This window comes from Chenopodium quinoa, unplaced genomic scaffold (genome assembly GCF_001683475.1).
Source record: "Chenopodium quinoa cultivar QQ74 unplaced genomic scaffold, ASM168347v1, whole genome shotgun sequence".
NCBI classification, from domain to species: Eukaryota; Viridiplantae; Streptophyta; class Magnoliopsida; order Caryophyllales; family Amaranthaceae; genus Chenopodium; species Chenopodium quinoa.
Window position 1 is genome coordinate 473695 of NW_018745068.1, and position 13854 is coordinate 487548.

The 13854-nt window shown below is 34.5% G+C and overlaps 1 protein-coding gene across 1 annotated transcript; it reads left to right on the forward strand.

Annotated features, from left to right (window-relative positions):
- The first annotated feature begins 6026 nt into the window (after window positions 1-6026).
- On the forward strand, window positions 6027-9678 carry LOC110709448 (protein SPA, chloroplastic-like). Its single transcript, XM_021887660.1, has 5 exons — window positions 6027-6294; window positions 6380-6463; window positions 7429-7480; window positions 8830-8986; window positions 9373-9678. The coding sequence occupies exons 1-5, from the start codon at window positions 6121-6123 to the stop codon at window positions 9392-9394; spliced, it is 489 nt and encodes a 162-aa protein (XP_021743352.1). The 5' UTR covers window positions 6027-6120; the 3' UTR covers window positions 9395-9678.
- The last annotated feature ends 4176 nt before the right edge of the window (window positions 9679-13854 follow it).

Consider the following 13854-nt stretch of genomic DNA (forward strand, 5'->3'; position numbering starts at 1 on the left):
TAAGGTTTGTGAAGAGGTTGCTAGGGGAAAACAGGTCAAGTCATGCATCTTGTAAGTCAAAGAAAGTTGTTAGTACAATAGACTTGTCAAACTTTCCCTTTCGTAAAATCCATAAACGGTTTACAAGTTCCTTAAAGACTTGTTTGCTGCTTCCTTGTTTATCATCCTTTTATTATAATGTCAAGTCTAACTTTTCTACATTTGCCAAGCATATTCATATATGTAAAAGTAGGCGCACTACGGTCCTGTTTTTTTGAGCTTTTGGGTAGAGCAGAATAGAGCAGATTTCAGCAGAGCAGAGCATATTTCAACATTATTATTATTATTATTATTATTATTATTATTATTATTATTATCATTATTTTCAGTATTATTACTATTATTATCGCATTTAATTATTAATATTATTATTATTATCATATACTAATTATTATTATTATTATTATAATATTTTATATTAATTTTTTTTATAATTTTATATAATTTTATATTAATTATTAATATTAATTATTACCCTCTTAATTGTTGGGGGATGAATTCACTGAGTAGAATAGGCAGTACGTTGGGCACACCCCTCCTAGCTGATGAGTGCACTGCTTCACAGACTCGTCTTTCATATGCAAGATTGCTGATTGAGATTGATCTTATTTTATATTTATTATTATTATTTTATATTAATAATAATTATTATTTTATTATTATTATTTTATTATTATTATTTTATAATAATTATTATTATTATTATTTTATTTTAATTATTATTATTATTTATTATTATTATTGTTTTATATTAATTATTATTATTATTATTTTATTTTAATTATTATAATTATTTATTCTTATTATTATTTTATATTAATTATTATTATTAATCATTATTTTTAATCCAAAGCAAAGCAGAGCAGAGCTCAACAGAGCAGAGCAGCTCTAAAGAATAGAGCCTACATGGGACGCCAACAACTACTATTAAAAAAAACTCCAACAATAATTAGAGGTTTAAAAACCCATATTTCTATAATCCAACATCAATTTAATCATGAGAATGATATTCTACAAATCCCGGGACATAATTTCAGAATTAAAAAACCGAAGGTTTAAAAAAAACCAAGGCATTATATATATATAATTTTTTTCAAACTTCTTGTGTGAACGTATCAAAACTTGCAAAATTCATGATTTTAATAAAGAGAGAGAAATAATTTTTTTTTTTTTCACCAAAACTGTGCACCAAAAGGGAGGAAGAATGGCAGCAACCCAGTTGTTGCTAGTGGTCGCCAGCCATGGCTGGTAGCCAGAGGTTCGGTGCTCTGTGGTTTGACTGGAGCGAGAAAGAAAGAGACATGTGAGGTAGAGAGAAAAAAAAGGGTTAGGGGTTTTATATTTTTTATGCTCAAGTGCAAATATTATTGTCTGGGGAAAATAAGAGTTCTTGGACTATTTATATGGTTGCTTGGCAAATCAACTTTTTGCATATTTACCGAAATATCGTTAATGGTGGGAATTTCTCACTTGCCCTTGTTTTTAAACACTAATACACTATAGGAAACCTGTTTCCTATTTTAGTCTCTAACTTCTTTAATTAAAGACTCTTTAATAAATACTTTTGCCCCTTTTTAAAATTAAAACAAATATATTTTTTTTTTTGAACCAAATTAAAACAAATACTTTACTTCCATGAATTATATTTTATAATCAAATTAATTAACTCATTATACATAAAAATATGCGAGGTACTACATTTCATTAACGAATATTACCAAAAGTGTTTGGAAAGAGTAGGTATTGTTTTGGTGTAGGGCCTTGTTAAAACGGGTTTTTGATTTATATCACGTTAGGTTGTAATTAAGAAGGTCATATTGAATCTTGGTTGAATCGAGTTAGGTTTGATTCATTTTGGGTTAAATAGAGTTCAAATTCATATTGGGTCGAGATATAATCAGATCCTGAAGGATTTCAAGGTGAGGCTGCAATTAAGACGATACGTGTTGCAAATAGACCTGTCAATTTTCGACCCGACCCATTTTTGTGGATCTTGAACAAAGTTTTTTCACCCGTAACCCGATTTAACCCAAACTCGTTTAACCCGTAAATTTGCAGGTCAAACTCAACCCGAACCAGAACCCGACCCGTCGACCCAATTTTATGGGTTTTTTTTTATTTAATAAATACATACATTTATTTGAAAATTAATATTAGTTTATTAATTAAGTTTGATTGTTTGTCTACCATCGGTCATTCATTTCATCTATTTCTCATTTATATATCTCATATAACTCTTGCTTAAATCCACACGAATCACCTCCTACACCAATTATTGACCCACACTAATTGCATTCGTATAACCCACACCATCGTCATACTCCACATGTATAATAATGTTGGTCTCTTCCTTAAATTTTGAGATGTTTAAAAGTTTTATTTTTAAGTTTACTAACATTTTTTATTTGTTAGAAATTAATGTGCTTTGATGAAATGGTGACGATTTGATTTATGTAGTATGAAATGGCTAAAAATAATACGGTGAAAATGTTCTATTAAAAAATCCACACGAATCACCTCCTACACCAATTATTGACCCACACTAATTGCATTCGTATAACCCACACCATCGTCATACTCCACATATATAATAATGTTGGTCTCTTCCTTAAATTTTGAGATGTTTAAAAGTTTTATTTTTAAGTTTACTAACATTTTTTATTTGTTAGAAATTAATGTGCTTTGATGAAATGGTGACGATTTGATTTATGTAGTATGAAATGGCTAAAAATAATACGGTGAAAATGTTCTATTAAAAAATTGAAAAATAAAATAGCAAAGTAAACATGAAAAATCAGAAATTTTTAAAAAGAAGCAAAAAAAAAAAAAAAAAAAAAAAAAAAAGTATTTGTTTAAACTGGTTGGGTTGACCCGAACCCGAAACTTTGGGTTAGGGTTGAGCATTTCTCAACCCGTGACCGGAGCGACCCGACCCAACTGACTCGATTGGCAGGTCTAGTTGCATGCAACTCGCAAATGACCTTGGTTTAACTCGTTCATTAAATATATGTAATTGAATTAACTTGAACAAATACATGTCTGACTCATAGCGTTCGCAAACATTTCATTTATTACTTATTGATAGCTCAACATCTCAAACAAAGAAAAATCTTCTTTATTTTGATCGAATGATAACATTTATTAGGGTTTCTCTCTCGTTGAAATGGTTTCAAGTTATACATGATTCCCGTTAAATAGGTCACAAGTTATAAACGATTTGCGTAAAACAGAATATGAGACATATTCAATTCAATACAATAAAATTCAAGCTGACTTAGTTTTTAGTTCAATAAATTCAATCGGGTCAGTTTTCATTTTCAATTGAAGGGCTCTAACCGATTTTGCTTCTGCTAGATTGGTTTTTGTAGCAAATAGTTTCATGGTTCGGGGTAAAATTTAACAGTTCTGTATTGCTCCTATATATACACGAGTTCAAGCCGACCCAAAATAACTCGAGCCTGTGAAGAATTCGAGCCAAACTCGAGCTCAAGTTGAGCCCACTTTAGTTTAACTTTAACCAAGTTGAGTTCAAGTATTTAAGGGTAATCAAAAACCGATTCGAGCCGGAAAAATAGACTAGATCGGACCAAAAAATCAATTTCAAGTCTCCGAGTCAAGATATTGAAAAAACTGGTCCAATCCAAAACCCCTTAAAAAAACAAGTTTAGGACCAGATCGGTATATTGTTGAAAATTATGAATAAAACTTTTACATTGTATTATATTTAATATTTACCTTCATTATGCTAAAAGAAATTTTATATTTTGAGCTATTTATTCTACCATTCAAAATAGGCATTATACAATCATTTTTTTTTTAATAATGTAATACAAATTATAAAAACTTATGGATAAAAAATTGAAGATCGGTCCAAATCAATCTAGTTCGGGTTTTAGACTTGTTTTAACGATCTGTCCGAGTGCGATCCAAATATAATCGGTCTGAGTCTCCGGTTATTGAAATTTTAAATTTTGGTCCGATCCGGTCTTGGACCGGTTAACCCTATATCTCACAAGCAAGGTCAGCTTATTAACACCCCTAATTGAGTAATTAGCGACAGGTGGAGTATTATAGTGCAATTGAGTATTCACGTGCCATACCTAGTACTGTCAAAACGGTTTGACAGTTCGGTTTCGGTTCGGTTTGAAATCGGTTCGGTTTGAAATCGGGTCGGTTTGAAATCGGTTCAAAAGTCTTACGGGTCGATTTCAGTTCGGTTTAAATAATTATCGGTTCGATTCGGTTTCGGTTTATTCGAACCACGGTTTAAATTCGGTTCGGGTTGTATACGGTTCGGGTAGTAAACGGTTCGGTGCAGACGGGTTAAGGTTTGTTAACGGTTCGGTGTAAACGGTTTTTATCCCAGTTTAAATTCGGTTCGGGTTGTAAACGGTCCGGGTAGTAAACGGTTCGGTGCAGACGGGTTGCGGTTTGTTAACGGTTCGGAGTAAACGGTTTTTATCCCGGTTCAAACAGTTTCGGGTTAGAAACGGTTCGGTTCTTTTTTGTTTCAGTTTTATTTTAGTTCGGTTCGTTAACGGGTTCGGTTCTTAATTAGTCAACAAGACTGTTAATCAAGACTCGTTTATCATTATATATTTGCATAAAGTTATATATGAAGATATTACAAAGTAGTTTTATTTGTATAATGAAAGAAAACATTAATGAATAAGAAGGTAATATTGATTCTTCTTTCAATCGATTATACATATACATAACATCTAACCATCTCATATTCTCATAGTTAAATATTTATTAGTATAAAGGGATGAGAATCATAAGATTATTATATTTTTGTATATCCTTTACTGGTTTACCCCTGAGGCTTAAGTCATTAATTAATAATTACTAATTTCTCAAGTTAATAAGAAAGAGTAACTTTTAACTTGAGTCTAATAGATCAAATACTGAAATGCTATTAGTATATTACCGAGTAGGATGGTCTATTACACTGTTAATTAATCTGTTATGCAATTATGCTAAATTGATAATTGCTCATATAGTCATATTAGTCAATCACTCATGTAGTCATATCTAATTAAGTATTTGTATTTATGTACTAATCTACTAGTCAATTCTATCATTTATAAGTTTACACGATTACAAGTGTATTGCTTACAGACATAGCTAAACTGATATAAATATAATCATATAACAAATCCGTAGTACTTCTAACTCTCTAATATATGACGTCATTATATTATTATACGGTATTCGATTTTTTTATTAATCGCAACGCTAGACATTTACACGCTAACCGATTCACATTTTATACTTTAAATAACTTAATAAGTTAATGTGTGTGTTAAAAAAAAAAATATAAAAGCTGATATTATGAAGGTATATATCGTTTTATCGGGATTCGAGAAATGTAATTAATTTATAAGCGGTTTGTAAACGGTTCGATTTATAAGTGGTTCGGTTCATAAACGGTTCGGTTTATAAACGGTTCGGTGCAAACGGGTTGCGGTTTGTAAACGGTTCGGTGTAAACGGTTTTTATGTCAGTTCAAACGGTTTCGGGTTAGAAACGGTTCGGTTCATTTTCGGTTCGGTTTCCTTTCAGTTCGGTTTAGATTTGGTTCGGTTCTTAAACGGTTTAACGTTTACTCGGATCGGTTCGGTTTCGGTTTTACTAACATACGGTTCGGGTCGATTTTCGGTTTTATAAAATCGGTTTTTAATCGGTTCGGTTCTCATTCGGATCGGTTGAAACAGTTCGGTTTCACCAGTTCGGTTTGGTTTTTGACAGTGCTAGCCATACCCGTAAGTAATGGCCCGTTATACCTTAAAATAGCGTGAGGCTGGCTCATGTAAATTTCAAGGTAAATTCAAGCTCATTTGAGTCGAAATTAAAATTGACCAAGTAAACTCAACTTATTAACACCCGCTAGTTAAGTAATTAGGGACAGATAGAGTACTATAGTAGGCAATCGAGTATTGACCCCACCCATGATGGTTACAATGAACCACCACCACCCAAAAAAAAAAAAAAAAACCCAAGTTTATTCGATCTTTTCCCTCATCTTTGGCCTATGGCTAAGAACGAAGAACTAAACTAAACTGCAAAATTCGTGAAGAAATGGTAACTACAATAGCAGCTTCAATTCCTGTGCTTCAATCTCCTTTTATCTGTTCATCTCACAAATTATCTGCTTTTAATTCTTCTTCTTTGTTAACCTTTAATTTACCCAAAAATCGATGCTCTCGCACTTCTTATCCATGCATTCGAGCTGCCGATCTTGATCAAAATACAGTATGTAATAAATTGATCAATTCAATCAATTGTTTTACTATTATTACTTGGGTTTGTATTACAATCATAATATTAAATTTTGCAGATAATTGCAATTTCAGTGGGAGTTGTGAGTGTTGGTATTGGGATTGGCATTCCTGTCTTTTATGAAACACAAATCGACAATGCTGTAAGTTTCTTCTTCATTTTTATTTTAGTTTTTTTGTTTTTTTGTTTTATTTTTTATTTTTTAAGTGTCTAATTAATTTTTAACATTTCATTATTATATGTTTAGCGCCATTTTTACCTTTTTAGGTAAATTGCATTTTTTTTTCTTTTTTTTTTTTCTGATGTCCTATTATTTAGCACACTCCAGTGAAACTCGTATTATTTACTGTCATTAATCCTTTATTCAAAATTTAATTTGCATATATTTGGTCTGCCATTGTTATTTTAATTTAAGTTTGTAAATTCAAATTATTTAAATTCTTGTTCAAACTTCCAATTTTATTGCACTTTTAGCCCTCTATGAAAAAAAAAAAAATTAATTTTCAAGACAATGATGTAAACGAAATTCAATCTTAGGTCTTGAATAACAATCACCACTAAGGACTAAGACTTTAACTAATTAAGCTAGCATCCACATACGACACTAATGTTAATTTATATGAACATCATCACTTATGAAATGAAAAACATCTCATCCATCTATCATTTTTCTACCACTTTCTTGCTTGTCCACATAATCTATATCATGACATGAATTTCTTTGCATTAAACATCACCCAAGCTTGTTCACATAATCTATATCATGACATCACTTTCTTTGCATTAAACATCACCCAAATTCATGAACTACAAAAAAGAATCGAGGCATGATATATACCATCCCATGAGATAAAATTATACCATGCTGAGATGCCATGAGATGAAATTTTTTCCAAAGTTGATGTCATGACATAAAACAAATACATGGGTACTGATGCTCCAAGGTTAACAACATGAGGTTCTACTAATAAACTGTGATTTGTGATCATTCACATGATCCCATTTTATTATTTGTCTTCATCTTTGGATGCACAAAATAGAAATGTGGCATGTTTTATTTTGACACAAGAGAGGTTATCTGAGATTGAATGTTCTCTCTTCTTGTAGGCAAAGCGAGAGAATACACAACCTTGCTTTCCGTGCACTGGCTCTGGAGCTCGTAAGTCTCTGCACCCATCTATTTCATATTTAGATATGCAGCACATATTGCATCTGCCCCTTATTTTCTACTTGACTCTATTATCATAGTACTCTGTTATTGACAAGTCGTTTCATATTACTACCTATTACACTGAAGTCTAAAAAGCGTACTCCATGTTGTCCATCTCAAATTTTATCGTCGAAATACTAGTACTAGTATATGACACCCTATGGCTCCTAGTACATCTGCCATTTTATACAGCCTTGCATAGATATAAGATGTTGTGACATATTTACGATAAGGTTCACAGTTGTACCCAATTATTAGTGTACTATTATACAATTGTTAGTGGTCTATACAAAGTATTGTTTAGTGGTGATATAGCTAATGTGTTGATCTAGAATAATTTGTGCTTGTGTGGTAGTAGGTAGTCTACTATGGACTTGGCCTGGATATTTTTCTAGCTAACTTCATGATGAATGAATGTGAATAAAAGTCACTTTGCATATGAAAGAGCTTCATGATTTACGTTTACTAGTTACAAATTTTTCAGAGATTAGACAAGCAACTTTTGGCATGGTGCATACTGCATAGCTTGTCCTGCCATGTTCTAAATCAATGGATAAATAAGTTTTCTAATTAGTAAGAAAATCATGAAATGTATGTTGGCAGCAAGTTAATAATATTCTTTTGAAAACTTATTATCCACTTACGTTGGAATGCCAGCTTTCTTAGTTGTGCCTTTTGAGATCATATATATTCACCAGTGATATTTTGTTTCTATCATGTTTATGGAGTATCAAGCAATCTTCTTCATCATAAAAACTTCACTTTCTGTTTGTTGTAAAGGTTATAATGTTAAACTGTACCCCTGTTCAGTAGTCATAATTCCAAAAATAGAAATAAAATATGCTTAGTTTTCTAAGCATACCCACTTTTATATAGAAGGATGGAAAGAAGATGGAATCTGACTACTATTATACAGCATACAATTTTAGCATGGCATAACCTTGATTATGGAGGATTGGGACAATGCGATCTTTATATCAGACAAACAAAGGAAGTGGATTACAAAATTGATTTTCCAAGATGCCAAATAGTGTAAGAAGGATATATGCTGATGAAAATAAAGTTACTAAAGCCATAACACTCAAGAAAACCATTCATGTGTTCCAAAATCTTACAATTTCTTGCCTGTCAATATCCAACACTACTCAAGTTGTTTAATGCATCGATTGCATCTCTTAATTAACTTCTAGCATAAGGCATGTGCAGTTACATATCATTGCAAAATTTGCACATTTGAAACTATATCACATATGAAGTATGTAGCTTGTTCAACTAAGGTTTTTTTTTTCATTCTCTAGAGAAATGTAGGTTCTGCATGGGAACGGGCAATGTGACGGTAGAACTTGGTGGGGATGAGAAGGAAGTGTCTAAATGTATCAACTGTGATGGCCTTGGTTCTCTAACATGCACTACATGTCAAGGCTCAGGTATTCAACCTAGGTATCTTGATCGAAGGTATGTGCTCTACATCTTTCCTCTTGAATAAAGAGACATATACGAGGCTCCTATAACATATTAGTTCTGTGATAAATTCAGATAAATTTTAATAAGTTCAAATAAAGGCAACCAAATACAAATGACAACTAATTAGTTTCTATTAGTTTATAAAGCTCTGTTCAAATGAAAATTAAGTTTTAGCATCAATTGGAGATAAAGTGCTACTGAAATTTAATCTTAAATTACAGAGGCACTGTATTTCAGTTTTTATTATAAGCACGAATTGGATCACTATATTATCATGCATATATCACTACTAATATTTCACATAGCATTCCCTACTTCAAGATAGTCTATTCGAATTAAATGTGAACAATCTGCTGTTTTTTTTTCTTGATAATCAGGGAATTTAAAGATGATGACTAAGTCCAACAACATACACCTTTGCGTTGCGGATACTTATTCAACAAAAGAATTGAGTTCAGCTTTTCTTGTCAAATACCATAGTGTTTATTTTTTGTAATATGCTATACCAGATACAAATTGAGTTTCTAACAGCATTTCTGGAAATATTTCTCAATATTCGCATTCGAATGATGTAGATTTATTGATCATCAATGAACAATCGATCAATTTCTTTGTAAATCTATAAATTTTCATATATAATGTTGTAAGTTCTTGCCTCATTGGGTACACCATTAATTGATGTAGATCATAATGGTATGTTGTTATAGCACCAAAAAAAAAAAAAAAAAAAAAAAAAAAAAAAAAAAAAAAAAAAACTACTGAAGTTTGAACCCTTGTTGATATCTTTTTATGAATCAGAGTACATGATTTATCAGAAATGGATTTGTCTTGCGTCCTGGGGGGTAGCAAATTTCATCAGAAAACAACTTTTTTCTACGACAATTTCATATTTTCATTGATTATTCATGTTTAAGCTCGACCTAGTAGTCTGGCCATGCTTAAACATGAAATTTTCGAATTTGGAAACTAACAAGATTGACACATTTGATAGGTTTGGTTACAATCAAATTTTTCCAAGCTTATATAATATAACCACATATACGTGTTGGCCTAGAGATTTGTGAAATGAACTATCAGATTGGTTAAAGAAAGTAAGTGAACATGAGGCCCTAACTATGTGTTAGAATCCAACTCCTTTAGTATGTTTTGGTTGCCTCTATTGCTTTTCTAGACTTATTTTTAAGTTTTCTAGGCTTTAGATACAATTATTGTGTTGCTATCAATTCAGTGTTCATTAGAGATTCTATGTAATTTCAAATTAAAGTTCTTTACAGGCAAGTGATTGAATGAAATCCAAAGACATTCTACCTGGTGTTGCTTTAATTTGCTTTTATGCTTGTGTAGTTGATCGACCTTTATAAATATTGTGTCTGATCAACATAATAACCCCCTCCCAACTCATTTGATGTTATAACGACTTGTGAGTTGGACAATCTTGTGAGCGCTTTGTGAGCAAGCAACCCCAATAACCCACATTCCGTTGCCAATAGACGTGAGCTCACTTTAAGACATTGATGCCTCCTTGTGTTACTTTGTGCTCACAAGCCTTGTTTGCGCATAAGGAAAACGTCCTTGCAGCCAAAAGGCAATAGCACGCTACACGGTTCGGAGGTAAAATACTACCATATATAACAGTTGGTATCAGAGCCGTTGTTCAAACCTCGACAATAGATTCCAATGCATGCACCTAGTGAAGGCTACACCGAGATGGAAAATCTAGAAGAGTGACTTGCATTGTTCAAAGACAAGGCAGACGATCCTTGCTCAAGATCATTTTGACCGAGTAGGCCGAGCAATTAAATTGTGAAATTGTTGGACAATAATAATGTGCTCCGCGAGCAACTAAACTTTGCTCAAGGAAAAGTTGAAGAAGCACTTGAAAAATGTGGGACCTTAATGCACATTGTGGGTAGAGACATCAATGGTGTTGGTGCAGCAAAGATCAAACCTCCAACACCCCACGACTACAGTAGCGCCACAGATGCTAAAGAAATTGAAAAATTCCTCTTTGGAGAAATAGTTCCAAATATGTTAATTGAATGACGATCAAAAAGTGGATAATGTAATCATATACTGGTCGAATGATACCAAATTTTGGTGGCGCACAAAGCACGCCGAAATCAAAGCAAGCGATTAAAGATAGACGTATGGACGTAATTCAAGAAGGAAATCAAAAAAACAATTCTACCCCTAGACCACAGACTTTGTTGCTCGAATGAAGTTACAAGAGACCTGACAAAAGGGCTCTCTTTACGACTATGTGAAGGAATACTTTGTGATAATATTGAACATCACAGACAGGATCAAGAAAGATTGATTGTTCAACTTTATCTACGGGTTGAAGGATTGAGCGTAGCGTGAGATTTTGAGACAAAAGGTTGGTACCCTTGTTGTCATCATCGTTACTGCTGAAAGATTGATGGACTACATGGTCAAGAAAGAAATAGACAAGTGGGATGGTTACATGCTCTGAATGGATCGGCTCCAAGCTCTCCAAAGAATGTAGGGAATGACTCTCAAGTATTGTCCAACAAAGTAGGGGAGACAATGCTTAGAAATCCGCATTGTCCCTTTCCCAAACTCCAAGGCCGGCACTTCCTCTGGAAACAAAAAGTTACTCATCTGCATACTTTGACGAGGCTCACAAAAATGCTTGGAGTGCAAGCACAAGAAACAGATTGACAATTTGTGAATGATATTGTCATCCATGTCCATCATGGAGGCCCTGATATGGAGAAAGGGAAGAAAAAAAAACAAGAAGCGATGACGATCGAGCCAATCTACAAGATTGGTGTCGTCTATCAAATTAGCGATATGAAATTAGTATCTTCAGAAGCCGCAGAGGAAGTCTGACACATGTCAACAATGTAATTGATGGAGCCATAAATGAAGGCAACATCAAAGAAGCAAGCTCTCATCAAAATTCCAAAGAAGAAGGAGATGAGGCCTGTTTCGGGGGTTTTTGGAGTCCCTCGGGAGAGTTACAATCCTGAGTATGCGCGCCTGACGTTTGTACCTGCAAAACCACGAAACTCCGGTTGGGTGGAGCTCCGCCTCCGACGATTAAGTTAGTATGATTCCGGATGGGTAAAGTGCGAAAAAGTAAATGGGTTTTTCTCCCTGATTCAGAGAGATTCCGCAATTAACATTGCTCGGGTTTTGTGTTTGTATATGTGAATCCGTAATAAATGAGGAACTTCCTCTATTTATAGCAGATGAGGATCTGCTCCCCCATTGGAGGTACAATGCCACGTGTCAGCATCCGATTGGATCCCGTTGGGCTTCTGGTGGGCTGCCACGTGTCATCATGCTATTGGGCCACGTGGCATAGGGCATTTTTACCCTAAACATTTTCCCCTCACAGGTGTGACGTGGCTTAGCCACGTGTCACTTGTGACAGGTGTCAAGCGCTGGGGAAGCGACGGTTGGTCTACTTCCCGCCTTTTTTCTTTGAGGTTTGAATTTGAATGCTTGAGGCAGAAGGTGGCGATTCGCCTTCTGGGTTTGTCTATAAATAGAGACACACCCCCTCTCTCCTTTTCACTTTACAAACTTTGTAAAAATTTCTTGAGAGCTCTGATACCGGCTGCTTAATTGTGCAACCAGCTTCCTCTTTCGAATGCATCCGGATACCGGTTGAGTGTTTCTTCAATCAACTCATTTAGGTACCGTGTGACTCTTGATTTTCTCTTGATTTGAGTAGAACCACAGACGGTCTTACACCGTCTGGGGCTCCTTAAGTCTGTTCTTTCATGTCTTGCATTTTGTAGACCCACAGACAGTTTGGACCGTCTGAGGTATCTTCAAATCATGGTCTTCAAAAATAGGCCCTCAGACGGTTATGGACCGTCTGAGGTATCTCCAGACAATGGACTTTTCAATTATGCATTCCATAGGCCCACAGACGGTGATATACCGCCTGTGGCATCTCTTGAACAATTGTCTTCAAGGGGTTGTATTCAATAGACCCACAGGCGGTTACATGCCGTCTGGGTCATCTTCAAACAATCGTTCTTCATAGCTAGATCCACAGACGGTTATGGATCGTCTGGGGTATCTTTTCTCAAATGATCTTCAAAGTTTGCATCCATTATACCCTCAGCCGGGCTTATACCGTCTGGGGTATGCTCGAGTAATTTTTTTTCATAACTCACTCCTGACTTGCATTTGTAAGACCCTCAGCCGGTCCTTATGCCGTCTGGGGGGGGTCTTTGAGCAAATCTTCACGGATACCGTTTGGGGTATCTTTGAGACGTCTTCATTAAAACCACTGGACCCTCAGCCGGAAATGTTCCGTATGGGCATTTCTGAGCAACCTTCGTAATTTGCCTTGCATAGACCCACAGACGTTATTTATACCGCATGGGGCGTCTTCGAACCACTTCGATTTGCATTCATAAGGCCCTCAGCCGGTCTTAACACCGTCTGGGGGACTTTTGAACAATCTTCATTGATACCGCCTGGGGTATCTCCGAACAATGTTTATTTTGAATTCATTAGACCCTCAGCCGGTCTGTATACCATCTGGGGGATCTTTGAGAAGCTTCTTTGATACTGTCTGGGGTATCTTCGAGCCATTTTCATAAACTGCTCTATAGATACCGCCTGGGATATCTTTGAGCAATTCTCTTACAAAATGCATGACCATCTTCTTTCCTTGCAACTTCTTAAACAACCACAACCGGAAACTTCCATCTGTGGTATCTTTGAGTGAATTTATTTGCAAACGTTTGACTGTTTTTCTTTGCATTTCAGATTTTCATACGCAACCGGACAGTTTCACCTGTGGTATCTTCGAGCCAAAATTAGGAATCTCAGCCAAGTCTTCTACAAACGTCTTCACAAATTCAAGGTATCAC

Excerpts from the sequence above, each read along its gene's own strand:
- LOC110709448 (XM_021887660.1), top strand. The coding sequence starts at position 6,121 with ATGGTAACTACAATAGCAGCTTCAATTCCTGTGCTTCAATCTCCTTTT. Across the intron at positions 7,481-8,829 it reads GTGCACTGGCTCTGGAGCTC|AGAAATGTAGGTTCTGCATG; the intron begins GTAAGTCTCTGC and ends TTCATTCTCTAG. Across the intron at positions 8,987-9,372 it reads CCTAGGTATCTTGATCGAAG|GGAATTTAAAGATGATGACT; the intron begins GTATGTGCTCTA and ends CTTGATAATCAG.